Below are 12,273 nucleotides of genomic sequence, written 5' to 3' on the forward strand. Positions count from 1 at the left end.
TTCCTTGTGTGGGTGATGGAGCATGCAAAAGCTTTTGATCTTTTTTTCCTTCTTCAGCCACGGTCCACAGACCACCTTCCGATACCTTTACAGACCACTGTCTTTCCAGGAATCACAAATTGCAAAATACTGGCAGAGTATGACAATCAGAGCATGAGCTACGGTTTTACCACAGGCAAGTACTCAGGTAGTCTCTCATGAGGTGTCCAAACCAATTTTTACAATACTCCTGATATTTTAGAGGATGATAAAACACAAGCTTTGCCCCTGCAGATCCACTGGCAAGGCAGATCTTTACTTACAAACAGACAAGTAGTGAGTATCCCCATCTCCCAGGTCACTCAGGCACCCTATTATTTCAAGAAATCTGACAATCACAGTTCCGCTACCAGTCTTTTAAAACCTCTGCAAGGAACACAGAGAGAAGGAAGCCCTCCTCTCCACAGGGACAGGCAGCAACATCGTGTAGTTCACAATGCACTCGCCTCCCTGCCTGCCCCATGGGGAGGGGTGTCCAGGGCTAATGTGAGCCCTGCTCCCCAGATCCCTGCAGCTTCTGCATGACTTCTTATGCTTTCCCTGGTTAGCAGTTGATGGAACTGCCCTGAATAGCCATTTCCATTGTATGTCTATGAAGGGAGAGGATGAAAAAGGTCATGCTATAACATGACAGATCCAACCACTATTGGTCATAGACATTTCAGCCAGACAAAAGCCTTTTTTCACATCTGGCACTGTGCAATGAATTATGAAGTATTTTTCCCTGTTCCACCCCCTCACCTCCCCCCATTTTCTGGTTATTTTTTTAGCTAATGTGATTGGAGACATGTTCTCCTTTCATAAGTACTGCAAGGAATTGTGCCCCACATCTAAAACAAGGTGGGCAAAGAACGCTTCCTGGGTTCCCACATTAAATTAATCACAGCATTTCAGACCCCTCTGACCCCCAGGGTCCAATGCTGTCACAGTAGAAAAGCAGCAGCAGCTCTCTCAAGGCAAGCTTCCAGCTCACTGCAGACCCTGCAACTCACACAAAGGTTCTCCAAGACAAGTGGGAAGAAACATTGGCTTGGAGGGAGAGGGGCAGCAGCACAATTAATTGCTCATTTTAAATTCCACCATTTAAAAATAAAGAAAAAAGCAAAAAAGAAGGGAGTCTACAGATACTAGTAGCTACCTGACATGGTATCTCTAGGAAGAGACTTGTATGTGGAGCATACAAATAAAGGCATATGCCAGCAAATTATTCATATTTAGCCATGCATCTTCTAAGCTCCAGCCCTGCAGAGACATAGGGCAGCCCTGGTCAATAGAGCTGGCAACAGCTCACCTGAAGGAGGGGCTGCAGAGGCTGGGGATAAGACTGGACATTGAGGTGCCCCATTCCCCTAGGCAGGCCAGCTGCTAGGGGATGTCTGGCACCCCTTTCCTCGCCCCAAGTAACCTCACACAATGGGAAACCCCAAGAACATTCCCATCCCACAACTGGTTTCTTTGCCCACGCACTGGGAGTTGCCTGCAGCACCCACTCCCACCTGTAGCCCAGAGGTCCCCATCTCACCCCCAGCTGGCATCCAGCCCAGAGGCAGTAAATGAGCTGGAACTCCTCAATACATTCATGTCATTTTTTATACTTTGATCATGGCTGGAAAGGGTTTTTTTTAGCCACACAACTCCTTCTCATTAATTAAACATAGGAAAGAAGAGGGGAGCTCAGCTTTGGGAGGAAAAATACTGATCCTTAAAAAGCAAAGGTTAACCCTTTGGAAGAATCGTAGTTGCATTTCCTTTCAAAGACACTTTAGTTTGTTGCTTTTTTTTTTAAAAAAAACTGCAGAAACATAGCTTGACAGGAAATAAACAAAAATATTAAAACCAGGTACCCCAAAATGAAGTCCTACTCTGATTTATTCCTCCTCTGCTTCATTCCCTCATCAACACATATATGAGCAAGGCATTTTGCTTTCTTAATGCATCTTTACATCACTATCTTACATGAAAATTCAGTCTGCCAGGCTGGTGCTTGTATAGACCAGCAGATCTCCAAAAATGGGTAAAAACCAGTATTTTAGCAGAGTTACATGGCTCCACAAGCAGCATCACTCTCATCTCCCCTAAGCAAACTGTGCTGAGACTGGGGGGGGGAGGTATTAGAAGAGAAAAAAAAAAGGACCCTACCTCCTGATGAGAATCTGACCAAAGTAGAAATAAACAACAACTATGTCTCAGAGAAAACAGCAAGAAGCCCATTAGCTACAGAAACATCAAACAAACAAAATCTAGCACAACAATGTTGAAAACCAAAGTTTTGGGCTTTGCAGCTGGGGGGGGGGGGCAGGGTGGGGAGGAAGTCTTTAATTATTTTGTTTCCTAGCAGTAGAAATCTGTTCCCAAAAGGCCAAGCAGATTTCTCCCAGAAAGCTCCATGTCTGCTATGGCAGAGATAAAAGTCATCTATGTTTATCTATGTTTAAACAGAAGCCAAAGGTTAAAGAAAGGGAAAAACCAATGAATAATTGATCCTCAGCCCTTCCCAGCAAAGAGCTCCCCTTACCCTCCTCCTCAGTCCCAGTCATTCAGGGCAGCTAAACCGCAATACTAGTTTTATTCAGAAAAAGCCATGAGGTGCTTACCTTGTTTCTGTGAAGCGATGACAAGGACAGGGAGGTCCATGACCACAGGGAAGATGCCAAATGGGAAGATAGAAGGAGGCTTCTGTGCTGGACCCATCCTGCAGGGCAGAACACCAGCCCCTCGCTGTATGCTCCAACCCCAGTGAAAATATCAAAGAAAGAAAAATCTTCCTGTTAGAATTCAGGCAGGACATCTCTGTTTTTTCAAAGCAGACAGCATTCAAATGCCACTGGGTTTCACCTCTAACAAGAGGAAAAGCAATGGTTTGGCCTCCTCTACTAAAACCCAGCTGCTAAAGAAGAGAAGACAGGGAGGTCTCTGCATTTTCATCCTGCCTCTGCCATTCACGCAATGCATGGATTTCAGAAACATCCTTTCACCTCTGCCCTTGCATCTGTAAAGTAAGAACCTCATAGCCAGACTTTCAGCAAAGTCTGAACCAAATATATCGAAACAGAGAAACCGAGAGCTGTTTTAACAAATGTAAACGAAGAACCTTCCCACACAGCACTCAGACTCCCATCTGCTGCCTGATGGTCCTCAGCCTGTGCAAGCAATTATCCCCTGATTACTTTTGCTCTTTTCCATGGCTCTTCCCACCTGAGAGCCAGAACTAACAGCTGGGGCTTTATTTGGGGTCCCTGGGAACCCATGTACTGTAGGAATGTGCTGCAGAGCCAGCAAGGCTCCCACTTGAAGCTAGGCATGAATTTCTCAGGAGCTCATGGTTAAAACATTGCCCTTTGGTGGGCTGAAGATAAACATGAAAAGTTGTGGCTTAAGGATGAATTTTGTCAGCAGGCTATTTCTGTTAGAGAGACAGGGACATCCATGCGTAAGTGAAACAGCTGCACACATTGTGTCCAAGATGGAAACAAGGTTCTGCCCCTGAGCTCCGAGGAATTCCGCCACATGTTGCTGGATTCAGCCACAAATTAGCCCTAGCCATTGTGTGCCTCCTGCTCACCCTGCTGTTCTGTGTCTAACTTCTCTCCTGTCTCTCCTCCCACATCCCTGAAGGCTTCACTCCTGATGTTGGCTTTCCTGGCTTCTTTTCAGCTGGCCTCATTTAACTCCTTCCTTTGAAGCAATCGTTTCCTGCCCCCTCCTCCTCTGAGTCACACTCTTGCTGTCAGGGTGTTGCTCAGTTCAATAAGCAAGCTCACAGCCAGTGCTGCAGTCCTGCACTCCCTTCCTCTCTTGGACTAGTTATGTCCAGACATGGATTATGAACTCTTAGATAGCAGGCCTGTCTTCTTTTTTTTTTTTCCTTTAAGTGAACTCCTGTGTTTCCTATGTTGTTCTGAAACAGCAATGAAAGAGTGCTTTCCTCATGGTCTTTTTAAGAGGACCCTTGGATATGGTAACGTGGTGGCTCCATGATTAGCTCTTTATCATTGCAAGGTGTAGGGAGGATGTGTTGCTTGTTCCCCCAGAGCAACCTGTGAAGTTTCTCACCAGCTCTGCAGTGACTGTGTCACCTAAAGAGCTGCATGCTCTTGACCAAAGAGAAAGATCCAGAGCTTAGCAAAAAAGTGCACCCAGACTCCAATTCACCTTTAAGACTTTCCAGCAAAATGCACAGAAAATGCAACTACAAAGAAATTTACTGAGACGCAGTGGGGACAATATATCTTTAATTTTTTTTGCTTTTGTTTGTTTTTTAGTATTACAGTATATTCTTATAAAAAGGTACAGATAAAAAGGACACTACAGGATTTGTACATTTAATTCACTTATAGTCTTAAACTGACTAAGAAATGAGGATACACCAAGGCATTACAGCAGCACACAACCTCCCACTTTACTAAGCAGCACTGTACTTTCTAGCTTGGCAGGGAGGGGCACCTCCCAAAGTGACCTGTGAGTTTCAAGCTGAGCAGGCTTGCAGGGAAGGAGAATGACTGAAGATGGGGATGGTTTGGAAGGGAGGTGTTGAGCACAGAGCAGCTCAGGTACCTGACATCCCCTTACAATTCTCCTAAAAACTGCAAAGGTTTTTAAAGAGCCTGTTTAAGGGCAAGCATGAAGTGGGGAAAATGGCTTGTCTCAAAGGCTTTTCTAGATCACTTGGGTGAGAGATCCTAGTGATGGACAGCTGAAAGGACCAAGCCCTTCATGAGCCTTGTGGAACATCTTGTAAACAGACAAAACTGCCTAGAGTTTTGATCCAGATGCTGCTTTGAATTACTCTGGTGTAAATCCAGAGCAACTTTTACTGGTTACAGTGGATCTATTCTACATTACCACCTATAACAGAAGACTCTGGTTTGGAAGCATCCAGACTCTCTCATGAAATGAGGTGCCAAAACACCATGCTAGACTAATGGCATCCTTCTCAACAAGCACAGTGAGCAAAATCTGGTCAACTTCAGGGGATACTGATCATCAAAACTACTACTTAGAGTAGTAGATAGCTTTTATATATATCTACACACACATATATAAATTTTATATTTTCAGTTAGCTAAATTGTTTTACGCAGGTGGGCCTCTTCAACCTTTCATAACAGAAGCTAAGATGGCCAATGGAGGCTACTTCTCTGGATAGTATGCAACCAGAAATCTCCTATGTTGCGTACAGAAGCCAAGGAGCCATGGCCCCCAAACACCTGGTTATTGCTATAGACTCCATGGGTAGAAAACCAACCAGTAGAAAGATTTTGTTTATCCTGGATAATCTGGGCAGGTAGGGTGCAGAAGGAGAGAGGGGAAGCAGAGGAAATCCTTCTTCCTTGGCGTTGAAGATAGGAAGGAATATTAACTCTGAGGAAGGAGAACTGCCCCAGTTTGTCTCACTAGTGTGTTAACTCTGCTGAGACGTTACAGGGCATGAACCACTTTTGCCCATCTATCCAAGCTTCTCTGGCATTATGGACAGAATTTATGTGGAAGGGTGAAGTCTGAGTGAACAACTGCGCAGCTTAACTCTTCTCAATCTTCTCACCATGATTCATGATGAGAAATAAACAGGTTTTATAGAAAGTGTTCTAAAATAACCAACCTGCATCAGTTCTCACATGCTTTAAAATGCATGCTTTCCCAGAACCAGGATCACCAGGGGCAGCGTGATTATGACAAAAGCAAAAGGAAAGTTTCTTTCTTCCCTCCCTTCCCACACTAAGACTGCTCACAAGGATCTCCTTGCCTAGCTCAGCTTGCTGCACAACAGCCAAGCCAGCTGTTTAGCCAGTGTAATGCCCTGGCACGGTCTCAATAGTCTTCGCTATAATGCAGTGTATACATACAAACGTAGCAAACTAAAATAAGGCAAAATAAATAGAGGTGTCAGATTTACAGGTTCCCCTTAGAGATTCCTAAAACCTTTTTTTTTTAAAAAATCATTTAACCCCCAAACAAACAAACAAAAAAAAAAAAACCCAAACAACCAACCCAGAAACGAAACTGCATGTATCATGTACATTATCAACTGTACAACTGATCTCCTTTCCCCTCACGGAAACTCCTGACACAAGCTTCTCCCATGCAACCCAGCTCAGAGTGTGAGCTTTCCTAAAGAAGAGGAAAGATTCAGCCAGTGGGGCTGACCATTACGGAACCACCTACCCCACAATCTCCCACCAGGGCCCCTTGCGATTCCTTTCCCTTCCTCAAACATTGCGAACACATTACAGAAATGCTTCTGAAGGATGCACAGGTCATCTCCCTAGTGGGGAGTCTCTCACCCCTGAACACTAGTCCTACTTCTGCTCTCATAGGGAACCGGTGCCCACATGATAGCTGTGCTGCCAGGCATGGAAGGGCCTTGCTGCCCTGAAGTCACTTTACCTTGTAGCATTTCCAGAGACTTATGACCAACTGAGAAGAGTGACCCAGACCAAAGGGACTGGGAGGGGGAGAGAGTTCTTCAGTCTTTTCTCGGATCATCCTAATGCAACCTGCTTAAGAACAATGCAGAGGCACAGAGGTAAGTGAGCACTAGACCTCTAGGGACAAAGTCTGGAGAGTTAGAAAGTACCTCCTCTTCTAGGTGTGAAGAACTTCATCATAAAGTTAGCAATGACTACATTTCTGCAGGAAGCAGAACAAGCCCTCGATTATACCCTTCTTTCTCACATCTCCTCCTCCTCCACTTACTTATTTCCAAAGACAGAGTGATTTCACTTAAAATGCTGGTGCTAGGCACAGGTGCCAGGACAACAGCAGACCCTAGCTCCCTAGCTCTTCTCCAGCTTTCAGTGTGATAAAGAGGTTATGCCTCAATATTATACTTCACGACTGCTTGCTCAGTCTCAGTCCTCAGAGTCTGCTCAGGCTCTGCTAGCACTAGAGGACAAAAAATAAGATTTTCCTTTCTCATTCAGGGCTCAGCAAGTCTACCACAACTGCTGATGGAGAACAGAGCATAGATGCACTCACAGTACCCAAGAGATGAGAAGCAAGGACAAAGTTGGCTTCAGCAAGAATCTGATGCCAGGCCCTAGAGCAGAGTCAACTTTTATCCTCATCTTCTGTGTGGCCAGCCTTATCTCATACAGTAGACCTATTAATGGGCCTCTCCACCTGTCACCACTTATATGAAATCACTGCTTGCCTCAGTGTGTAACTGAGCTTTTCCAAAACCCTCTTTATGGACATTCACCATGGAGTCAAGAGCCAGGGAAGGACTGTCCAGCATGCTGCACGAAATCTTCAGCCACCATCACAGATTCAAAACAGGAGTCTGGGGCACTGGAGTGCTGAGAAAGTTGAGCTGCAACGAATCAGGGGCATGACTCTGAGCTTTCTGTCCATCCCAGTAAGTATCCCGCAGCTGATTTACAGGAGTTGCACAATCTCTCATTATTTATGTATGAGTCAAGAAGGTGGCAAAACTACAGCAGCTTTCTTTGACTCTGTCAGTGTGGCCAGAGCACTGAGTACTATCATACAGGATCTCTTTAAATTGGGGTTGAAGTCTGTACACAAATGGACAGAGGACTTATCACTCTCTCTGCTTTCACTACATTTGTGGCCTGGCAAAGTGACTTCAGTTTCAAAAAGCACGGCACAAACCTAGTTTGACAAATACCGGGGCAGGGGGAATGCTGTATTTATATTAAAGGGTTTTGCCCTGAGGTGTTTCTTCTCTGACAGCAGTGCCATGCTGACAGTCTGCCTTATCAAACAAGTACCTAGGGAGCAAGCAAGCAGACGTAAGTTGGACAGAGCCATAAGTCACATCATCTTGCACCAGGGCTGACCTTGGCACTACACCTGAATTTCTGGGTGAGTCCTAAACCCAGGGAGAACAAAGAGGGGAAAAAAACCTACAATGTTCTAATCCATAAAAGCATCATCTTTGGAATTCAGGGATTATCAGTTATATACCAATTTGGCACATATTACCACCTCTCATATGGCTTACATGGCACAGGTTATATGGCATGCTTTAAAACAAGACAAACAAAAAGGGCTGGGATATAGCATGTCTACTTCAGGGAGCAGCAAGGAGCTTGTTAATATAATTTACAAGAGATATTTCTAAAAATCCATTTTGTAATTTAAAATAAAAATGCTTAAAAAAGTGAGTTTTTCTTAAACTTTCAAAAACCTTTATGAAATACAGTCTTTCTTCTACAAGGTGCTTGTGTCTGCTGCAATGGGCATTGCTGTTAATAGCTAATCCCAGAAGGGGAGTAGGATAGTAAAGGAGGAGAACACAGCCAGCTCTTGTAAGATACCAGCTCTTTACGATGAGTATTATACAGAGGCATGGCAGTCTGGAATGTCGTAAATAGGGAGATTCTGGGGTGGGAGACTCAAAATTCAGTAAACAATGAAACATTAGAGTTTAACAGTTCCAACTTTTTTGCTTCTTTCCATAATTTACACAATTATTTTACTCTCAAAGTGTTCAGAAAACCACCACAGTTTGCTTCTCCAGTATTGGTAGTGTGTAATACTGATCAGCATGGCAGAGGAAGTTCTGTTCTGCAGACTCAGTGCAGAGCCTGAGATTAAGTGACATTCAGAGAAAAATCAAAACAAATTATTAAAGTGACAAATAGAGCTTTTTTCACTTCCCTGGAATTCCTTAACATTTTGTGTTGTTGACTATTGATGCATAGTTTGCAGATGGTGGTTCCCTCTTCTCAAATGTTCTCTCTTTTCTTCCTGTCTAGGAGGAAGAATCCATCACCATTTCTTTCTTTTCCTCTCTTCCTTCTCCAGGGACGATAATAAAAAGGGAAGACAAGATTCAAAAAAAAAAAAAAAGCCCATGACAGCCCACACAATCCAATCCCTTTCTTAGAGCCATGAAGACACACAGAATTCAGAAGTCAGGCCTGTTCTTGGGGTTCTTTGCTTTTTCACTGTGTGCTTCATACATGTAGCTTAAATACAAATTATTTTTTTTTTCTTATGAGTTAACCCATCTCCAAAGCCTGCCTGGCTTGCACAATTCTGTGTCCTCCTGGAAAAATTCTCAGTTTTCATTGCGGGACCCTCTGCTGGTTCACCCCAAGTGATCCCTTCAAAATGGAAAAGGCTGTGGACTCCAAGGCTCTCCTTTGACACCATTCATATCTTACTGAATTACATGATTCTCCTAGGTAGGAGTGGAGTGTGTGCAGTGAAGGTCAGCCTGTTAGACAGAAAGACCAGTTGATGCCAACAGGAATCACAGCTAGCATCAAGGGGAAAAGAAATCTCATTTCTTGCAGCCAGTGACCCTGTTTGCTTTTTGCTATTTGTGACCTGTGGATGATACTAGGGAGCCCCCGATTTCCATTGGGCTGCACTAAGAAATCTTGCACAAACAGGTGAGAAGTGTTCTGCTGTTTCCCTCCCACCCTCCAGCAATGACAACAGGCTCGAGAGTCACCTACTTGTAATCCCAACCTGGCAGTGGCTTAGTTTTCTAAAGAAAAGCCAGAGTTTCTTTCCTAGAAGATGCATTTCATAGCTTCAAGGCTCAACCATCAACAAATTCCAGAAAACTTCTTCTAGAAAAGCAGAATCCAAAAGACTTTTGCAATGTATTTTATGATGATCCTGATTCTTGAATTTCAATTTATTCCAGAACCTGATTACTTCCTTCTGACCATCACTTGCTTTGGACAGTGTAGGACACACAAAAATACTATACAGAACATGAGATCAAAAGCATTTTTCAGGTGCTAATCAATGGCTTATAAAATCCAATTCTGGAAGGGAACTGGAAACCTCGAGAACCACATCTTAACAAGCCCCTGAAGGCCAGTCTAGATCTTGGAGAAGCAACAGGTGTTTACAGAGCTGCTCTGAAATTAGTCTTGCTTATCAGCGAGATGGAGATGGTGACTAGTTTTTACTTTGGCACACAGAAAATTATCTTTTTCCAGCTCTGAGGCAGTCTGCAAGGCCCAAGTACTTTCTGTCATCACCATGAGGCCTTTGATGACATAATAAATTCCCAGAAGCAAATCTGTCGGCTCTGCATGGCCCAGTCACAGGCCCTGCTGGCTCCACAGAGGCACTTTAATAATGGTTCAAATTAGGAGCACAGAACAGGGATGAGAGGAAAGCTGATCATGGAAAGGTAACGTCTCTAGCCACAGACCAAAGAAATCCTTTGGGGCAGCTGTCAGCCAGGCGCCATCGCACACATTTATCTTCCTTGTTTTGCACTTTTTCATCACCTTCTTTTGGTTGATTATTTTTCTTCCTCTTGTAATTAATAATTTAGCTTTGTCACCACCCGCTCCCGGCTTGTCTCTAAGCCTTGGTTCCCCGAACGCTTACGGTTACGCTTGAGCTTGGATAAGTCTTTGTCGAAGACTTCACCTGACCTTAATGCTGACACCAGGTCATCAAACTCCCCACTCTCTTCAGAGATGCTTCCAGCTTTCACTTTCTTTTGCCGCCTCTCTTTTTCCCTCTGCTCTTTTAGCTGTGGAGAAAGACACAGAGCTTTAAGATTAGCTAACCATGATACCAGATCACTAGGTACAGTGCCAAGAAGCAGCTAAGATGCGTCAGTACAGTTTAGGGAAAAAAAAAGATCAGGAGCTTATCCACAGGGCCATCACCTGTGCCAAGAGCAACAAGTGACCATGCTGGGCTTTCCTTCTTCTGCACAGGCAAGCAGAAAGCAGGAGATATGAGGAATGAGTAGCATTGTATGTTTGCCTCACAAGGCACTACCACCCTGGAGCAAAGAGGACACATGGGATCTGTCTATGCTGCTTTGCATATTTGTGTCTATTTGTTTTGCACAAATTTTACAGTAGGATAGTGCCAGCAAAGTAGCTGTGCCAAATGGCACTCTACAAGTGATGCTGGCATAAGTAATTACCTAGCTTCTGGGACCAGGCTTGCAGTGACCTTAGCGTGGCAGCACCTACTATGCTGACAGTACCTAACATAGTGAGTTTAAAGTTAGTTTGGACGTGTCTATACAAACCACAGTTACTAGTATAGTCACAAACAGCTTTGCGCTTGGGGCATAACTAGCTAAATTGACAGGCAGAAAGGCTGCAGTCCTGCAGAAGGAGGAAAAAAAGAAAGGAAAAATCCCAGAAAGCCACAGGCTAAACATACTGGAGAATTAAAATTGTGTGAGATATCAAAACATCAGCAGAAACCCTATCCACCAAACAGCTCATGTTTGGATGGAGGCAGTATGTTGCAGTAATGGGAAGAGGAAGGCACATTGCCTCAACTCTGGAAAGAGAAACTGGTTATAAACACAAAGAGCAATGAAACAGAACTGCTGTTTTTACAAATCATTGGCTAGGTCCACCAGTCAACGTGATGCCCTTGGTCTCCCTAGGATAGCTCCAGGGAGCTATCCCCCTCCACTGCTCAGCTCCAAGATTAGTGGAAATGGCAAGGGATGGATGTGGCTGTCAGGAAGCATGTCGCTTGCTCTGCGTGCTAGCCCCATGTTGCAGGAAGACTCCTTCCATAAGCAAACTGCAATCTCTCTCATGGTGTATTAGGCCTACAAAACCATACTAGTGCTTTAACAGCGGGCTCCTGCACTTTCCAGGCTGGCTGAGAGAAAACTTGAGCCTAAGTCCTGGCATTTTATCCCTGTGTCCAACAGCAAGGCTCCTGGCATCCTGGCGTTTTACTTCTCTCCTCTTCTGAAAGGCACAAACCAGTGTTTTTGGCACAGCAAACATTTAAAGCAGCAACTCCCCACAGCGAGGTCTGGGGCCACGGTGGCAGCCAGGATTAAAGCGCCGGCAGGAGGGAAGGAGGCAGGGGACTGCTGAGCCATTCTTAGGCCTCAGGAAAGGCTGAGGTTAGAGGGGTAGGCTAGTTCTCATGAACCCCTGGGGACACGCACGTCTGTCTCCCAGCAGCAAAATCAACTATGCACAAAAGCTCTCTCGCCACATCAAGGCCAGACATGGCCCCAGCATTAAGGCTGGCCAGAGAGAAATACTGCCAGTGTGGGCTGCAGCAGGTGCCAGGGCATTCACTGTGTCACTGTACGCTGTCAGGAGACAAGCATGCAGCAGGTGATGATGGAGTCTGAGTGGAAGCTGACCAGCTGGCAGGACTGAGGGAGATCTGGCTCCCAGAGCTTTTGCACAGAGCCCGCAGCCCAAAAGCAGGATAGTCTGGCACTAGGCAGGGGCAGCACCATCCTGCAAAGTGCCAGGGGCAGAACAAGCAGGGCTAGATTTGGTATCTGAATCCAAAA

The 12,273-nt window shown here is 44.8% G+C and overlaps 1 protein-coding gene across 4 annotated transcripts in view; it reads right to left on the reverse strand.

Moving 5' to 3' along the window:
• Nucleotides 1–4,254: 4,254 nt before the first annotated feature.
• DAAM2 (dishevelled associated activator of morphogenesis 2) overlaps nt 4,255–12,273 on the reverse strand; it is a 208,746-nt gene continuing 200,727 nt past the window's right edge. For all 4 annotated transcript variants that reach the window (XM_069800362.1, XM_069800363.1, XM_069800361.1 and 1 more), the window contains one exon: nt 4,255–10,509. In XM_069800362.1, the coding sequence (XP_069656463.1) occupies nt 10,294–10,509 (216 nt within the window). In that variant the 3' untranslated portion in view covers nt 4,255–10,293. The remainder of the gene's footprint in view (nt 10,510–12,273) is intronic.

This window comes from Haliaeetus albicilla, chromosome 13 (assembly GCF_947461875.1).
Source record: "Haliaeetus albicilla chromosome 13, bHalAlb1.1, whole genome shotgun sequence".
Classification (NCBI taxonomy): Eukaryota; Metazoa; Chordata; class Aves; order Accipitriformes; family Accipitridae; genus Haliaeetus; species Haliaeetus albicilla.